The following is a 13,195-nucleotide window of genomic DNA, read 5'->3' as shown; positions in this document are numbered from 1 at the left end:
TTGATAAAGTGCAGGGAGAAAGCCGGGGGGGGGGGGGGTAAAATTTGTGCAGATTGTGCCTTAAAAAAAAAAAAAAAAGAGAGAGAAATTCACACTCAGATCTCTCGCTGTGCCACGTTTTCCAGATGGCAGTCAGTATTGTGCTCTTGTCTCGGATAATATCAGCAGCACCAGAAACAGGTTATGCTCTTCTAAAAAGGCGCTTTGTCACAAAAAAAAAAAAAAAAAAGGCTTGTTTTATTTTCCGGGGTGGGGCGGGGTTGGGTTGGGGGGGGGGGTAACTGCACGGTTCACATACTGTATACATTTGACCGACAGTGAAACCTAGGAAGCACGGTCGCTGCCGAAACGGAGGGAAAACTGAGAATAAGACAGCAGCGATGTAAACTAAGAGAAAGGCTCCATCAGTCAAATACTGATCTGACATTTTCACAGCTAGAAATACACATTTAAACATTTTAAAAAGGGGAAAAGAAAAAAAAACAACTGACCATTCACACACTCCTACAGTCTTGCTGGGCTTTGCCGAGAGGCAGCGGCTGCTCGTTCAGGGATTTTATAAAGCTAAAACGATCCTACACGTGTCTGGCAGTTTGAAGAGCCACGGGTTGGTTTTTTTTTTGGGATGATGATGATGATGATGTTCATTTTACAGCCACGCTTCTTAAAAACCTTCCTGCTACAGTTGACGTCACTCTGCTGACCGAGGAGAGGGAGAAACAAAAACACCACCTCCACACACACAAACACACTCGCACATGCAAACAGAAACAAGTGAGAGGAACAAGTCAGCGAGTGGGTTGGTCAGTGAGGTGGGGGAGAGAGAAGGGGGAGGGGGGTGGGGGGGGCCCGCCCCCCACCCTCCTCCACCTTCACCAGCCTGATAAAAACCACGCCGATCCTCCTCGCGAAGCTAATTCTGTCCACGATCCAACACCTGGACGTGAGCGTCACGCGACTGGCCTCGCCATCGTAGTCCCCGCCGACCGGGCAAGAACAGAAAGTCCACCAATCACAGCTGCTCGGCAAACTTTGATGAGGAAACCGCGGCGGCGGCTCGGAGTTTCAGAGTGTCTTCCAGTTCGGGCTGAGACTCGGCCGGCTCTCGGCCTCGCGCGTTCAGCCGGCTGCGGAGGAGGGAGGCCGGGCCGTCTAGAGCTCTGCGCTGGCGGGCGGTTTGGTGGTGGTCATCATCTTCATGTACTGGGTGAAGATGGCCTCGAACGCCTCGTCTCTGTGGATCATGGCACCGAACACCAAAGGCTGCAGGAGGCAGACGACGAGCATTAAACACTGATGAACATGGAACACAGTCCTGCTTTTAACGGAGACGACGCGTGTGATTATTTTGCTTCGTTGCGTTAAGCCATAAAGAAAGTACTCTCTTTTACTTTATTCAAACATGAATTCGATCAGTTTTAACTTCACAGTATGAGCCACTTACTGTGTGTCTGTGGTTACTAATCTATTTTTTAAGTATTCAAAACAGTATCATAAAAACCTCTCTATATGATCAAATTAGAGATCATGGCCGCCTTCAGCAGCAGCTTGTACCTTCTGGGTAGACGGAGTGGCTATAGAGATGCCCATCCCACTTCCTGGCAGGACTGACAACACTTTATACTGTGAACAAAAAAGAAGAAGAGATTTTTGCTTTTGCACTGGACGATTTCACAACAAGGAACTGAATTCAAACTCTGGAATTGTAATAAACGGATGATCTCCTGAAGACGTGCGCTGTGGTCGGGAGCGTTCACCTTCTGGATGTCAGTGATGTCCACCAGCTTGATGACTTTATTCTTCTTGGAGGAGCCGGACCGGGAGCTGGAGCTCTCGAAGCAAAGATAACTGGAAGAGAGGGAGAGAGAGCGAAAGAGGGCCACTTTGAAGAGATGGAAGGAGTTAAAATAAATAAATAAATAAAATCACAGGGTGAACTGAACGGACTTCTTGTCAGTCACATGTTCAACGAGGCGAAGAGATTTAAAGATAAGAGATATTCTCGGGAGGAGAGCTGTCCTGCTCGATCCACTGCTGACTCTGTGACACCGACATGAGGAGGCGAGAGGAGACACTTTGGGCCACTTAAATGTAGAACTACACCGAACCCCCCCCACCCCCCCCCCCCCGGACCAAACGACCCTGCTGCTGCCGTACAATCTCACTCAACAACTATCAACTCTGCTCCGTTTGTCTTTTTTTTTTTACTTCATTTTTGAAGAAACCGGTTTTTTTTTCTCTGACTGCCGTTTAAGATTTGCTGGTGAAACGTGAGTTTGACTTACTTCTCCGTGACGTACAGAACTCCGTTTCTGATGTAGTCTGTGGGCATCTTCCTGTCTCGGTTGATGAGGCAGCACCTCCAGCCGTTCTCACACACTGAAGCACAAAGAACACGGGGCGTCAGCAGCACAACGGAAACACACATCGCCGGACTCGGGGGAAATATGTTGATCATTTCAGCGATACACAATATTCTCTTGAGGTGGCGAGTGGTTGTCATATGTGTGTGTGTGTGTGTGTGTGTGTGGTACTGTAATACTAGAATGAGTGCAGCAGCTTGATGAATAAATTATAGTGACATGGAGCATGGATCAACTTGTGTCATAGTTTGTCTGAAAATATATAATTTTAATATAGAAGACAGAATATAACTGGGCTCTATTTAATATAAAAGAATGAATTACAGTTAAAACGTTTCATTTTAATAGGACTTTGATTTCTTTGAATTAAAAATAAAAAAAGTTTGGCATTCATCCCATTATTGGTGGAACTTGATCCCCTTTAAATTCATCTGTTCTGCAGCTTCAGTGTGGGCGACTGTTACCGTCAGCTGCTTTAATCCTTTCAGGGAAACTCGGAATTGTCCTCATTGAGGTTAAAGCGAGAAAGAAACCCGTTTGAAGGACGCAGGAGTTGAAAGAACAGATACTTGTAAAAGTAAAATGCGTCAAAAAATGAACCCTAAAGTGAAGTTCTGATAGGAAACAGTCCAGTTTAAAAAGGTACAGATACTTAATTTCACATCTTTGTCTAATTTTAAATGACAATATTCTGTGTTTGAAAGACTGTAGTAGGACGTCTCACCCGCCAGAGGGCGCTCCGACTCCGGCAGGTTGAAGATCTCATGAAAAGCTCCCTTCTTGGTGCTGTGAGAGCGACCGGCGTCGTCCTCTCTGCTCACCCCACAGGGCACCGTGGCCAGGCTGCTCCGAGAGACCACCGGCTGAACCTGCGGGAGGGGGCAGGAGGGGGTGGAAAGAAAAGACAAGAAAATATAGGACAGGAAAGGATAAAAGGAAGTATGGGAAATAAAGAGGAAGTGATGAATAAAAGACAAAAAGTGAAAAGAGAAGCACAAGGTTACTGGAAGCTCAACTACAAACTGTTCAAGCTCTAAAGAGACAACCAGCCAAACGTAAAATAAATAAATAAATCAAATCAATCAGCTCCTTGGATTTTATTGCTGCGTTTTGTGTGGCTGCTTGTGAGCTTTGTTTGCGGCAGGCTCAGGTGTGACGTGCAAAGCAGAGTGAGGCCGTCAGTCGCTCAGCGCACACCAGATACACCCGTTAGTCTCACCCTCAACACTCAACTCACTGGAAACAATTCTTCACTTTGCATTTCCGTGTACAAGTTTCCATTCAGTAGCAAATCGGGGAAAAGGAAGGATGGAAGGAGCCGACATGAAAACCACACATTTCTGCTCTATGGGCGTCTGAGCTACTCAAAACGGAACGCTACCTACGTCTCACCGATATTCTATGTCAATGGATCAAAAATGTCGGCAGTTTAAACAATTGAGGAAAAAAAAAAACAATGAATGTTTAAGAACCCATTCAGGAATTGCCAACTCTTGTATGCGGTGACATTTTGATCCATTCCCTTCACAATTACTGGCTGCCAGTCTAGAGGAGCATCTTGCACACACACATACACACACACGGAGGTGAGCTGGCGGCACACCCAGGCACATTAGAGGAACCAAAGGGAAACACACCAGAGTCCCTACCTTCTCAGTGCCAGAGAGCTGAGAGAGAGAAAATGACAGAGCACACCTGTGACCACAGCAGAGACACACACACACACACACACATGCTTGCACACTCGTGTATGAACCAACAGTGCCTGGCACGGCTGTGATGTATTATTGAAAAGAGACCAACGGTACTTTGAAGCTTCAAGGATCGTATTTTTCCCCCAGTTTTGTGGCGCCGCAGGCGGCCGGGGCAGCGGGAAGGTGGGAGGACACTGTCTGACGACATGAAAGTCTGAACCTGACCTGCAGCTGAGAGCTGGGCTCTGCACACACGCCTCCACTCAGACAACACAGAAATCAATTGTCCAATACAAGCAAACTGCGGTGGGACTCGCGCTCCCTCTAGTGGTGTACGGAGGAAAGTCGCTTTTTTTTCTTTTTCTGATGAAATTACAAAACTTCTGATTTGGAATGAAGATTGTTTTCCTTTTGATGAAAACCAGCTGTTATTTTGAATGTTCTGGCTTCGATACGACAAAAAATCCCAATAATTCTTCCTCATAAGGAGAAAATGTGTTTCCTTTGTGAACTGTGCTGATCAGGTAGGCCTCTCCGAGTTTAGGTTCAGGTTGGACATTGTGGACAGTAACCCTAACCCTTTCAAATAAACATAAACAAAGTGCGGTTTTTGTTAGTTCTTTTACAAATGTAACTGATAGGATGAACGTAGAAAAATAATTTGATTTAAGACTCAATAACTCAGATGGAACTCAACGTTAGCGCTGCCTACGATGCATTATTAGGTTCTCCTTCAATGTAGTGACCCTGTGAAGCAATGCACTGCTCTCAGTTGGAAACTGTTTCTTAAAGTCCTTTCACCCCGACTGGGTGTGCCAAGCACCATCTGCGACTGAAACTCGATCTCTTCCAGTGTCAAAACATTCTCTTCTGCTTGAACGTGCTCCTTGTGACTCAGGGGGTGTTTGGGGAGCGATGGCCGAGTTGGTATGAGGCCAAGAACTCCCACCTTTACAAAGCTCTGTGAACAGCCATGTTATGATGGGAAAAAAACTATTTCACAAAACAGAGATCAGCATTGCCTGAGCCGAAACATTTACGATGTCGGATGATCCTGATCTCTGCACATGACTCTTATTTTCCCTTTCCCAGAATGAAGTTAGAGAATGAAGAGACACCGCAGAAGCAAATCAACAATCTACAGATGATACCTGACACACCTAGAAAAAAAAAATGCTGCACAGGAAAACTATTTTGAAAGGTGGTGAGACGGTTCTTGTGAAAGAAACTTAAAAACAGTTGATGTCACCGTTTTAATTCCACAAAAAACTGAATGTGTACGAATTTTTACCTTCTTTTTCCACCTTAATTCTTTATCGTGTGTGTGTGTGTGTGTGTGTGTGTGTGTGTGTGTGTGTGTGTGTGTGTGTGTGTGTGTGTGTGTGTGTGTGTGTGTGTCGTACCCGCCGCGACACAGTTGCGTTGGTCCTCTCTTTGAGCTGGGGGTCGGTGGGAAGGCTGTTCCACACGATGTAGGGCGTGTCGTATTTATCCCGGAGCTTCGGACAGCTCTTAAACAGGAAGTCTATGACGAAGAACTTGATTCCAGCGTACAGGCCTGCAGGGAGGGAAAACACACAACAAAACATGAGGGGGGGGAAGAAAAAACAAACAAAAAAACACAAACAATCTGCAATGAAAGAAGAGATTCTCTAGAATATTATGCAACACGGAGATTAAAATAGAGCGAGTTAAAAGATGAAATGAGGCCAATTCTCACTTCCCGTGTGATTAATCCTTGAATGGTTCGGATTTGTGTTACTTCCTACATTTTCATTTTATTTTTTAAACTTCAAAATCGTCCATATTGCACATTTAGTCTTCTTCACGTTGTTATATCATTTTCTTGAACAGATTTAAATTTTTTGTATTTTATCACATTTGTCAATCAGATTGTGCCGAATAACTGTATAAAAGTCATTTTTCGCGAGTTTTATCAAATAACTTTTTCTGATTGAGGATTATCAGTTTGGATCCAGGTTTGGCCTGCGTTGGTAAGGAGTTTGCAAGTTTTCTCCTGGGTCGTCCAAAGTGATGTGAGGCTGCATTAATCATATTTATACTGATCGTCTATAGCCATTCTGGTTGGTCTTTAAATTTAAATCAATTTCTAAATTTAATGAAGGAATCTGTGTGGAGAGTGAAGTTGTGCCAACACTGTTTTGGAAGCGCTTCCTTCACAGGACAGTAAACAAAGTAGTAGCTAATATCGTCAATGAGCATGCCAATAGCCTGCAGCTGGCCCTCGCAGGCTGAGGGAGAAGCAACGGTTACACAAGTTCTGTGTGAATGCTCTTGTTTGTGAGCACCGGGTTGGAGTATCAGGATTTACATTCACTCGAGGCTCTGATTCGGTATTTACAGAATGTCAAACTGGACAAAGGAGCTTTTTGTTGTGCGTCCCTTACCCATCATGAAGCCCATTAGTTTGTACGGCAGGACGCAGGAGGTGATGAACGCCACCCACAGGCAGATGTAAAGTTTGCGGGTGCTCTCTGGCTGCACCCACATGAACAGGCTGGAGGAAAAAAAAAAAGAGAGAGATGTCAGTATTTCAGTTATAGTAAAAATCTAGATGTCAAATTCCATCATGGTTCTTAACATACTTCTTTATCTTCTCCAGAACATCTGACATTTTACCAAAAAGGTTCTGCAGAGAGAGAGAAAAAGCACTTAACGGACTCGCTGTGGAGTTTTTCCACGCCGACGTGTTGAAGGGTGTGAAGCTGCGCTTTACCTGAGCTTTCTGTGCAACATCGAGAACGAGCTGAAACTTCTCAGATACCGTCAAGTCTTCCTTAGGAGGTTCCTAAATGAAACACATTTCAGCGCCACATTCTGTACCTGCAAGGACGTACTGAGGCATTAAACACAGAAAATCTGTCTTACCGTTGGTTCAGAGACCTCAGGCACAATGCTCCACTGAATCCTCCAACCTCTGGAAAACAGTTAAAAAAGAAATAAACATTACATTTTTTTTTTTCCTTTAACAAATCTTTTTCACTCTGTAATCTCCACTCCAGTTTAAAGTAGCCAAGTCTTCTATTTAGTTCAACTAGACAAATGTCTGACAAGTACTAATATGCCCTCATTTCAGATTGACCCAGAACACGTCCAACTTTGGAAGGGATTTGTTTATTTTCAGTTTCTGCGGCATCGAGGGAAGAAGGTGAAGCCGCTTGTTTAATGTCACAGCAACGATAAACTATTCGCCCATCGATTGTCCTTTCTATTCCTCCCTCCTTCCCTGGGCTCAAGTTCATTCGAGCGAATAATGGGAAAGAAGCAGGCGATACGGAGAACGGCGTCAGCTGACTCATCAATTAGCTTAACAAGCGTGAACTCGGGAGAAAAGTCACACAGGAGCAGGTTTCAACCAGTGTCTGGAAGGCATGTTGAAGAGAAGTACGTCGTGTGTGTGTGTGTGTGTGTGTGTGTGTGTGTGTGTGTGTGTGTGTGTGTGTGTTCACCAGGTCAGGCATTGCCTCAGTAGCCGACTTGTTTTGGTTTTATTACACACAAATGAAAACTACACGATCAATCCGAGAGCTGAACATCTCGGCTCAACACAAACTTAAAACTCCTTAAATATTCCCAAAGCAGTAAACATACTTAGAAGTAAATTTAAGACTCAGGCTTTAAGTTCAAGTACATTTATTGTATTTTTATTCATTTGAATCACTTTAATTGCTTTTAATAGTATTATTCCTTCTTATTACATATCTATTTGTTTCAGCATACATACTTTTGCGTATTTGTGTGTGTAAAGCGTCTTTGCGCGACATCGTTTCCTCGTGAAAAGTCTGACTGAAAGCTGCATGCACGTTTTTACCTGGCGATGAGGTAATTTAAGGACAGGCGCAGGATAGCCAGGAAGAGGAGCATGGGGATGGCCCAGCCATGCCAAGCAGCATTCATGTAAATCTGGAGACCAAAACATTAACAACTGCATTACATTTCAAAAGGTCAATTATTTGATGATGACAGTTTTACCGTGGTACATTTCAATATGGATTAAGTGGGTGCTTCCTAAGGTTGAAGTCATTGGTTATTAATGCTTTTGAAAGTTTAATTGTTATATTCCGTGTGTTGATGAGACTCATTTGTTTCATCTTAGCAATGCTGAACGCAGCTGCTGCTGCTTTTCTGTGCAGCTTCCCAAAGGTTCAAATTAAATATTTATCACAAGCTTTAAACGATATTCCTCAGTGGCCAACAGCAGTTAGCGGCCCTCGTCGGAGAAACCATTTGATAAAGACAAACTGGTGACAAGGTCAACGCATGGACTCAGGAGCTCAGCGGGTTGAAGCACTTCATTGAAGCTATTAGATGGCATCGCTCACATGTCAACACTAAAACATTATAATTTTCTAGTGACTGAGATGGTCCTGGCACGGACAAAAATCAATGGGACAGACATAATTTAGTAAAACCACTGACAGGGGACATTAACGGCAATCTGATTAGACCTCGGCAGCTGTCGCTGAGAAGCAAAAATGACTTCACCGTTCAGTTAATATCCCACTTAATGTGGCATGTGTCAGGGCTGTAAGAACGAGACGGGTCTGAACCACGCATTTATGTTTTGTCTTCAAATGGACATAATGTGACATTTAATTCAAGCTTTTCTTGTACAATTGATGCTTTAGTTTTCTCTTTTTTTTCTTTTCTATTTGGCTGCCCATGAACCTGACTCAGATTGTGTCTAGTAGATAAATGGATCTGGCTCATTCTGCAGACAACTCTGTTACCTAAAAACTACATCTATTGTTTTAATCATTCCTACTGGACCTTCTCTGACTGCGTGACTCACTTTTATATAGCACAGATGAACAAACTGGTATAAACTTGTGACATTGGGAGGTCAACTGTCACAAAATTGTCTATGAAATGATATAAGCAGGTGTGTAGTGCTGAATAGCCTGATCCAACGATAGTATTATGACAGAATAATATTAATAATGTCCATTGACATAACAGACATGTGATCCAAGGCAACTAGAAATGGGATCCACTCACAATGAAGGCAATAGCTGAGGTGTATACAGAGTGCCAATTAGATAAGGCGGAGAGGTTCCTTAAGAAGTTGGTGACAGGTCTCGCTCCTCGCTCTGAAACAAACAAAAAAAAAAGGAATATACTCAGTTGTGTTTATGTCAAATAACCAGCTCGGGGAGCTTTGTGTCAGTCGTATTACAGCATGCTGCAGAGGCTGACAAGCAGTTTATGTTCGGCTTCATGCATTTTGAATACTCACTGAGTCGCCTCATGTTTTCTGTCAACCTGGATGGAGGAGGGGGGGGAGAGAAGAAAGAAAGCCGTGAAGGCCAGAATACACGTAGGTGCTCACGTAGAAGTATTCTGTGTGCATGAAAATTGATTGTGTATGTGTGGGGAAGAGGCGGACACACTTTGGCCTTCATCAGTCGAGAATGACTCATTCGCTTTTCGAGGAGAAAAGAAAGAACACAAAGCCTTAAACTTTCTCCCCTGCTCACTTTGCACAAAGATAAATAATGAATTCAGGTTTGGAGATACAAGAAAATATGATTCTACTGGTACCATAGTCTATCTATTGCTTTAAATGGAGTGAAAATAATTGCACATGTTTAACACTGGGCTACACTCGAAGCTTGCTTGTACCGCTTTCGTGCTCTCCTGCTGCCGTCCAGCTGTCTGATACAACTTCTCCTTGAACACCCGCACAATCAATACCCGAGGACGGATACTTCATGTTCCAGCGCAGCTCTCACCCACCTTTTAGCACTTAACGGCTCCTCGGCCTCCACGGTGCTTTCCTCCGGCTGAAAGCGAAAGTCTTCGATGTAAACCCCGAAACGCTCGTACAGCCACTTCTGCAGCCGCGAACTCCACACCTCTTTCTGCTGCTTGTCAGCTGAAGGGAACAAATGGATCCTGTCAGATTGTGTTTACTCATTTCTCATCCCGTGCTCACAACAATGGCTATCGGTCATTAGATTGTGATTGTTGAGACCAGAATTGTCACTATTTTGGAATTGTCTAACATAAGAATAAACAGCCTTAAATTAATAAACCAATTATACTAAAAACTACAATTGCAATTATGTAGCGTTCCTAATTGTATTGGCCTCTGTGCTTGTGCTTGTATATGGTAATTGTTGCTATACAAATGCACTGAATAAAATGTTCATAATTAAGACTAGGCTCTAAACTAATGTTTGGCTTTCTGATTAAATGAAACTTGCTCTAAATCAACAAATATCCTATAAGGCAATAGTTTGAAACCTGGGATCCCCTTCGGTGAGCACTGGGGAGAACAGCTCCTGTGCTGTGACTGGAGAGGAGGTCCTTAGGCTTTATTAGAGTCTATTGTGCAGGGTCCCTCCAAGAACAAAAAAGGTTGAGACCAATGCTTGGAGGAACTCATGGATGGTTACAGTTTCCTCAGACAATTGACAAAGTAAAAAAAAAAAAGAAAAAAAGGATGCATTTCCTTCTAATACTTTTTGAATTTGTGGTTTTCCATCGCTCCTACAACCCAAATCACTCAGGCTCCAGTTATACTTACTCTCAAATGATCGACCCAAACAAGAGCAAACACACATCTTAATCCATCCATCCAGCACACACACATTTCCAACACTATCAACAGCTCAGGCATGTCTGCCCCAGATAAAGCGATCCACAATCATAACCCATTTTCCAAAATTAGCCTCCACGTCTGTCCCTCCCTTTCGCCGTCTCTAAAACCACACACAGACAAGTCACTGGGTCATTGGAAGTCAAACTTTGATAAAAAAACTTTTATTTGTGGGGGGCACACACACACACAACACTGACACATTTCAATCGACACCTTTGCTGATTATTTCACTAATTTCTATGTACTAATGATGTTTGCTGGGTTGTTTACTTGCTCTTGAAACCACAAACTGCACAACAAAAAGCACCCTGTATGTATTTCTGTTGCTATGCGCTGCTTGGTGTCCTATAGTAACCCACAGACGTTAATATCGAGCTGCACCACATCCTCCATCCTCACCTCTCATGCAACACACACGCACACTACCAGACCTCTTGCACTCCCAACCCTCAGAAAACGTCACTTCCTGTCAGATGTACGGAATCCACCCTCCCTCACTAGGTCACGTCCTGTGGAGGTCTCACCTGTTCCATTGTTTGAGGGCGACTGCTGTTTTCGAGGAGGTTGAGGCGGAGAGTCCTCTAGTCTGACGGGGCGGTGAGAAGAGAGAGAGAGAGAGAGAGAAATAGGGAAGATTTGTTACAAGACGCTCTCACTTCTCTGTGTCGGTTACAATCTCACAACTGAGGAAGTTCAAGTGATGATTTGCAGAGTGCTGCAGCAGAAAAACCAGAAAACTGTCATTGCCAGAGACAATGACAGAAGAGGATACCCGAGAGCATTTTTTTTTAAACTTACAGATTACTGGATGATAGACAGCTGTGAACAAGAGCAATAAATACAGCAGCTGTAATAATAACCAATTATACAAGTATAATAATACAACTGCAGGAACTGTTCCCAAGCTGTGTTTGTGAAAATGTGTACATCGTAGTGTGAGCCTGATTCAGTAAATTTGCTCACAAATCCAGTGAGTATGTACTCTGAGAGAGGTTTTCGTTTCCACTGGGGGATCGGCCATCATTATCCACACAGGTTACAGTGGTAAAGACTTCTACAGCCAGCGAGAGGATCAATATGAACGTTGAAAAAGGCCAATTATTGAACTCAAACGCCGGCACTCAAAGACTGGCTGTACTATTAGTCCTTCCCACGTATGTCTGTTACTACGATGTAAGCTATGAGCTCCCCACGACAGCAGCTTTTAGCATTCTTCTTTACAGTATGTTGTATTATGTACTTTGAAAATTTCAGTTTTATGTAGAGTGCTTATATTTCTATAAATACAGACTAAAATAGAATTTATCACTGTAAAGGAGAGGACAACGTATATGGAAAATGAAAACTAGCAGTTTCTGAGATTTCTTGGTGACGTCCTGAAAAGATAAATGCTGATCTTCACCATAATAACAACCAAAACAAGTCCAGGAGTTGTTTGTAACGCTCTGTTCCACTGGAGTTTTTGCAAATCATTTCCTGGAAAAATACTCCACAGCTACACTCAATGAGATTAAGTTATTAGTTTAAAAAAAAATATATAAAAAAAAACAACAACAATCTTACAGTCTCTACTTTATTACTGCTGAGGAGAACATAACCAGAGAGAGATTCCCAGGTCACTGTAATTATTTTCCTTACAAACTCCTGAGCTATCTTTGGCTTTGCTGGGAGGAATGTTTCTCTGCTGGTAATCACTTGGAGATCACCAGTGGAATTTCTCATTGGCAGCCAGAGAAGCGTCATCTGATAACAGGCACACACCGACACCCGGGGAGCTGTACATGATCACTCTGGGTTTGAGGGGGAGGAGTGGTGTGTGCCAGGAAGGTGCAGGGTTTGTTTTTCCTCGCCGAAAGGAGCATCAGCTCCGTGTCACGGCGGACACTTGGACACCCAAGACCCGCGCGTGACTCTTTCCATCACCCTGAAAACACACACACACACCTCCTTGTGGAATTCCCCGCCTACCAAGCTGCTGATGCTTCTATTTATAACAGAACGCCCAATAGTACTGACTGTCTCACACACACACACCGACCTATGGTAAACTCTGCTGAGCTGAGAAGTAACAAAGTGCTCTGTCACCACTTCCTGTCCTTCCCTCATTATGACTTCCCATCTTGTGTATTTGGTTGCCATCTGCTGCCGTCCGCCTTGTGAATGTGAATCGGCGCCGTCGTCCCGTCTCACCTGGTCTTGAGCACCTCGTTCATCTTCTGCTCCAGGTCTATCCTCTTGCTCCGCTCTTTCTCCAGCTCTTGCCGCAGGGAGTCCACATTGGTCTCTTCCCGCAGCTTCCTCAATTCCTCCTCTGGAAAACACAAACATTGGAGATCAGTATCTTAAATTCTTCTAGGAAAGCACCACAATGGACCGAGGTGTTCCCATTGGATTTATCTGGTACATTTCAGGCACTTCAGATCCACTTGGATAATCGATGTGTGTGGCTCTCATTTCATCTCTCCATCCGTCTATATCCTTCACCTGTCCCCCACACTTCCTCCTTGTCAGTC

General features: G+C 43.8%; 1 protein-coding gene across 2 annotated transcripts in view; it reads right to left on the bottom strand.

Annotated features, from left to right (window-relative positions):
• Positions 1 to 208: 208 nt before the first annotated feature.
• gramd4a (GRAM domain containing 4a) overlaps positions 209 to 13,195 on the bottom strand; it is a 39,783-nt gene continuing 26,796 nt past the window's right edge. For both annotated transcript variants that reach the window (XM_080491922.1, XM_080491923.1), the window contains exons 4-19: positions 12,873 to 12,993; positions 11,207 to 11,268; positions 9,815 to 9,953; positions 9,315 to 9,340; positions 9,077 to 9,168; positions 7,890 to 7,981; positions 6,947 to 6,995; positions 6,795 to 6,866; positions 6,664 to 6,707; positions 6,466 to 6,575; positions 5,461 to 5,615; positions 3,088 to 3,232; positions 2,286 to 2,379; positions 1,758 to 1,848; positions 1,555 to 1,623; positions 209 to 1,263 (exon numbers count right to left, since the gene is read on the bottom strand). In XM_080491922.1, the coding sequence (XP_080348048.1) occupies positions 1,153 to 1,263; positions 1,555 to 1,623; positions 1,758 to 1,848; positions 2,286 to 2,379; positions 3,088 to 3,232; positions 5,461 to 5,615; positions 6,466 to 6,575; positions 6,664 to 6,707; positions 6,795 to 6,866; positions 6,947 to 6,995; positions 7,890 to 7,981; positions 9,077 to 9,168; positions 9,315 to 9,340; positions 9,815 to 9,953; positions 11,207 to 11,268; positions 12,873 to 12,993 (1,472 nt within the window). In that variant the 3' untranslated portion in view covers positions 209 to 1,152. The remainder of the gene's footprint in view (positions 1,264 to 1,554; positions 1,624 to 1,757; positions 1,849 to 2,285; positions 2,380 to 3,087; positions 3,233 to 5,460; positions 5,616 to 6,465; positions 6,576 to 6,663; positions 6,708 to 6,794; positions 6,867 to 6,946; positions 6,996 to 7,889; positions 7,982 to 9,076; positions 9,169 to 9,314; positions 9,341 to 9,814; positions 9,954 to 11,206; positions 11,269 to 12,872; positions 12,994 to 13,195) is intronic.

Source organism: Lipophrys pholis (assembly GCF_963383615.2).
Source record: "Lipophrys pholis genome assembly, chromosome: 22".
Lineage (NCBI taxonomy): Eukaryota > Metazoa > Chordata > Actinopteri > Blenniiformes > Blenniidae > Lipophrys > Lipophrys pholis.
The sequence above is the reverse complement of the archived record's forward strand: the minus strand, read 5'-3'. Positions and strand labels throughout refer to the sequence as shown.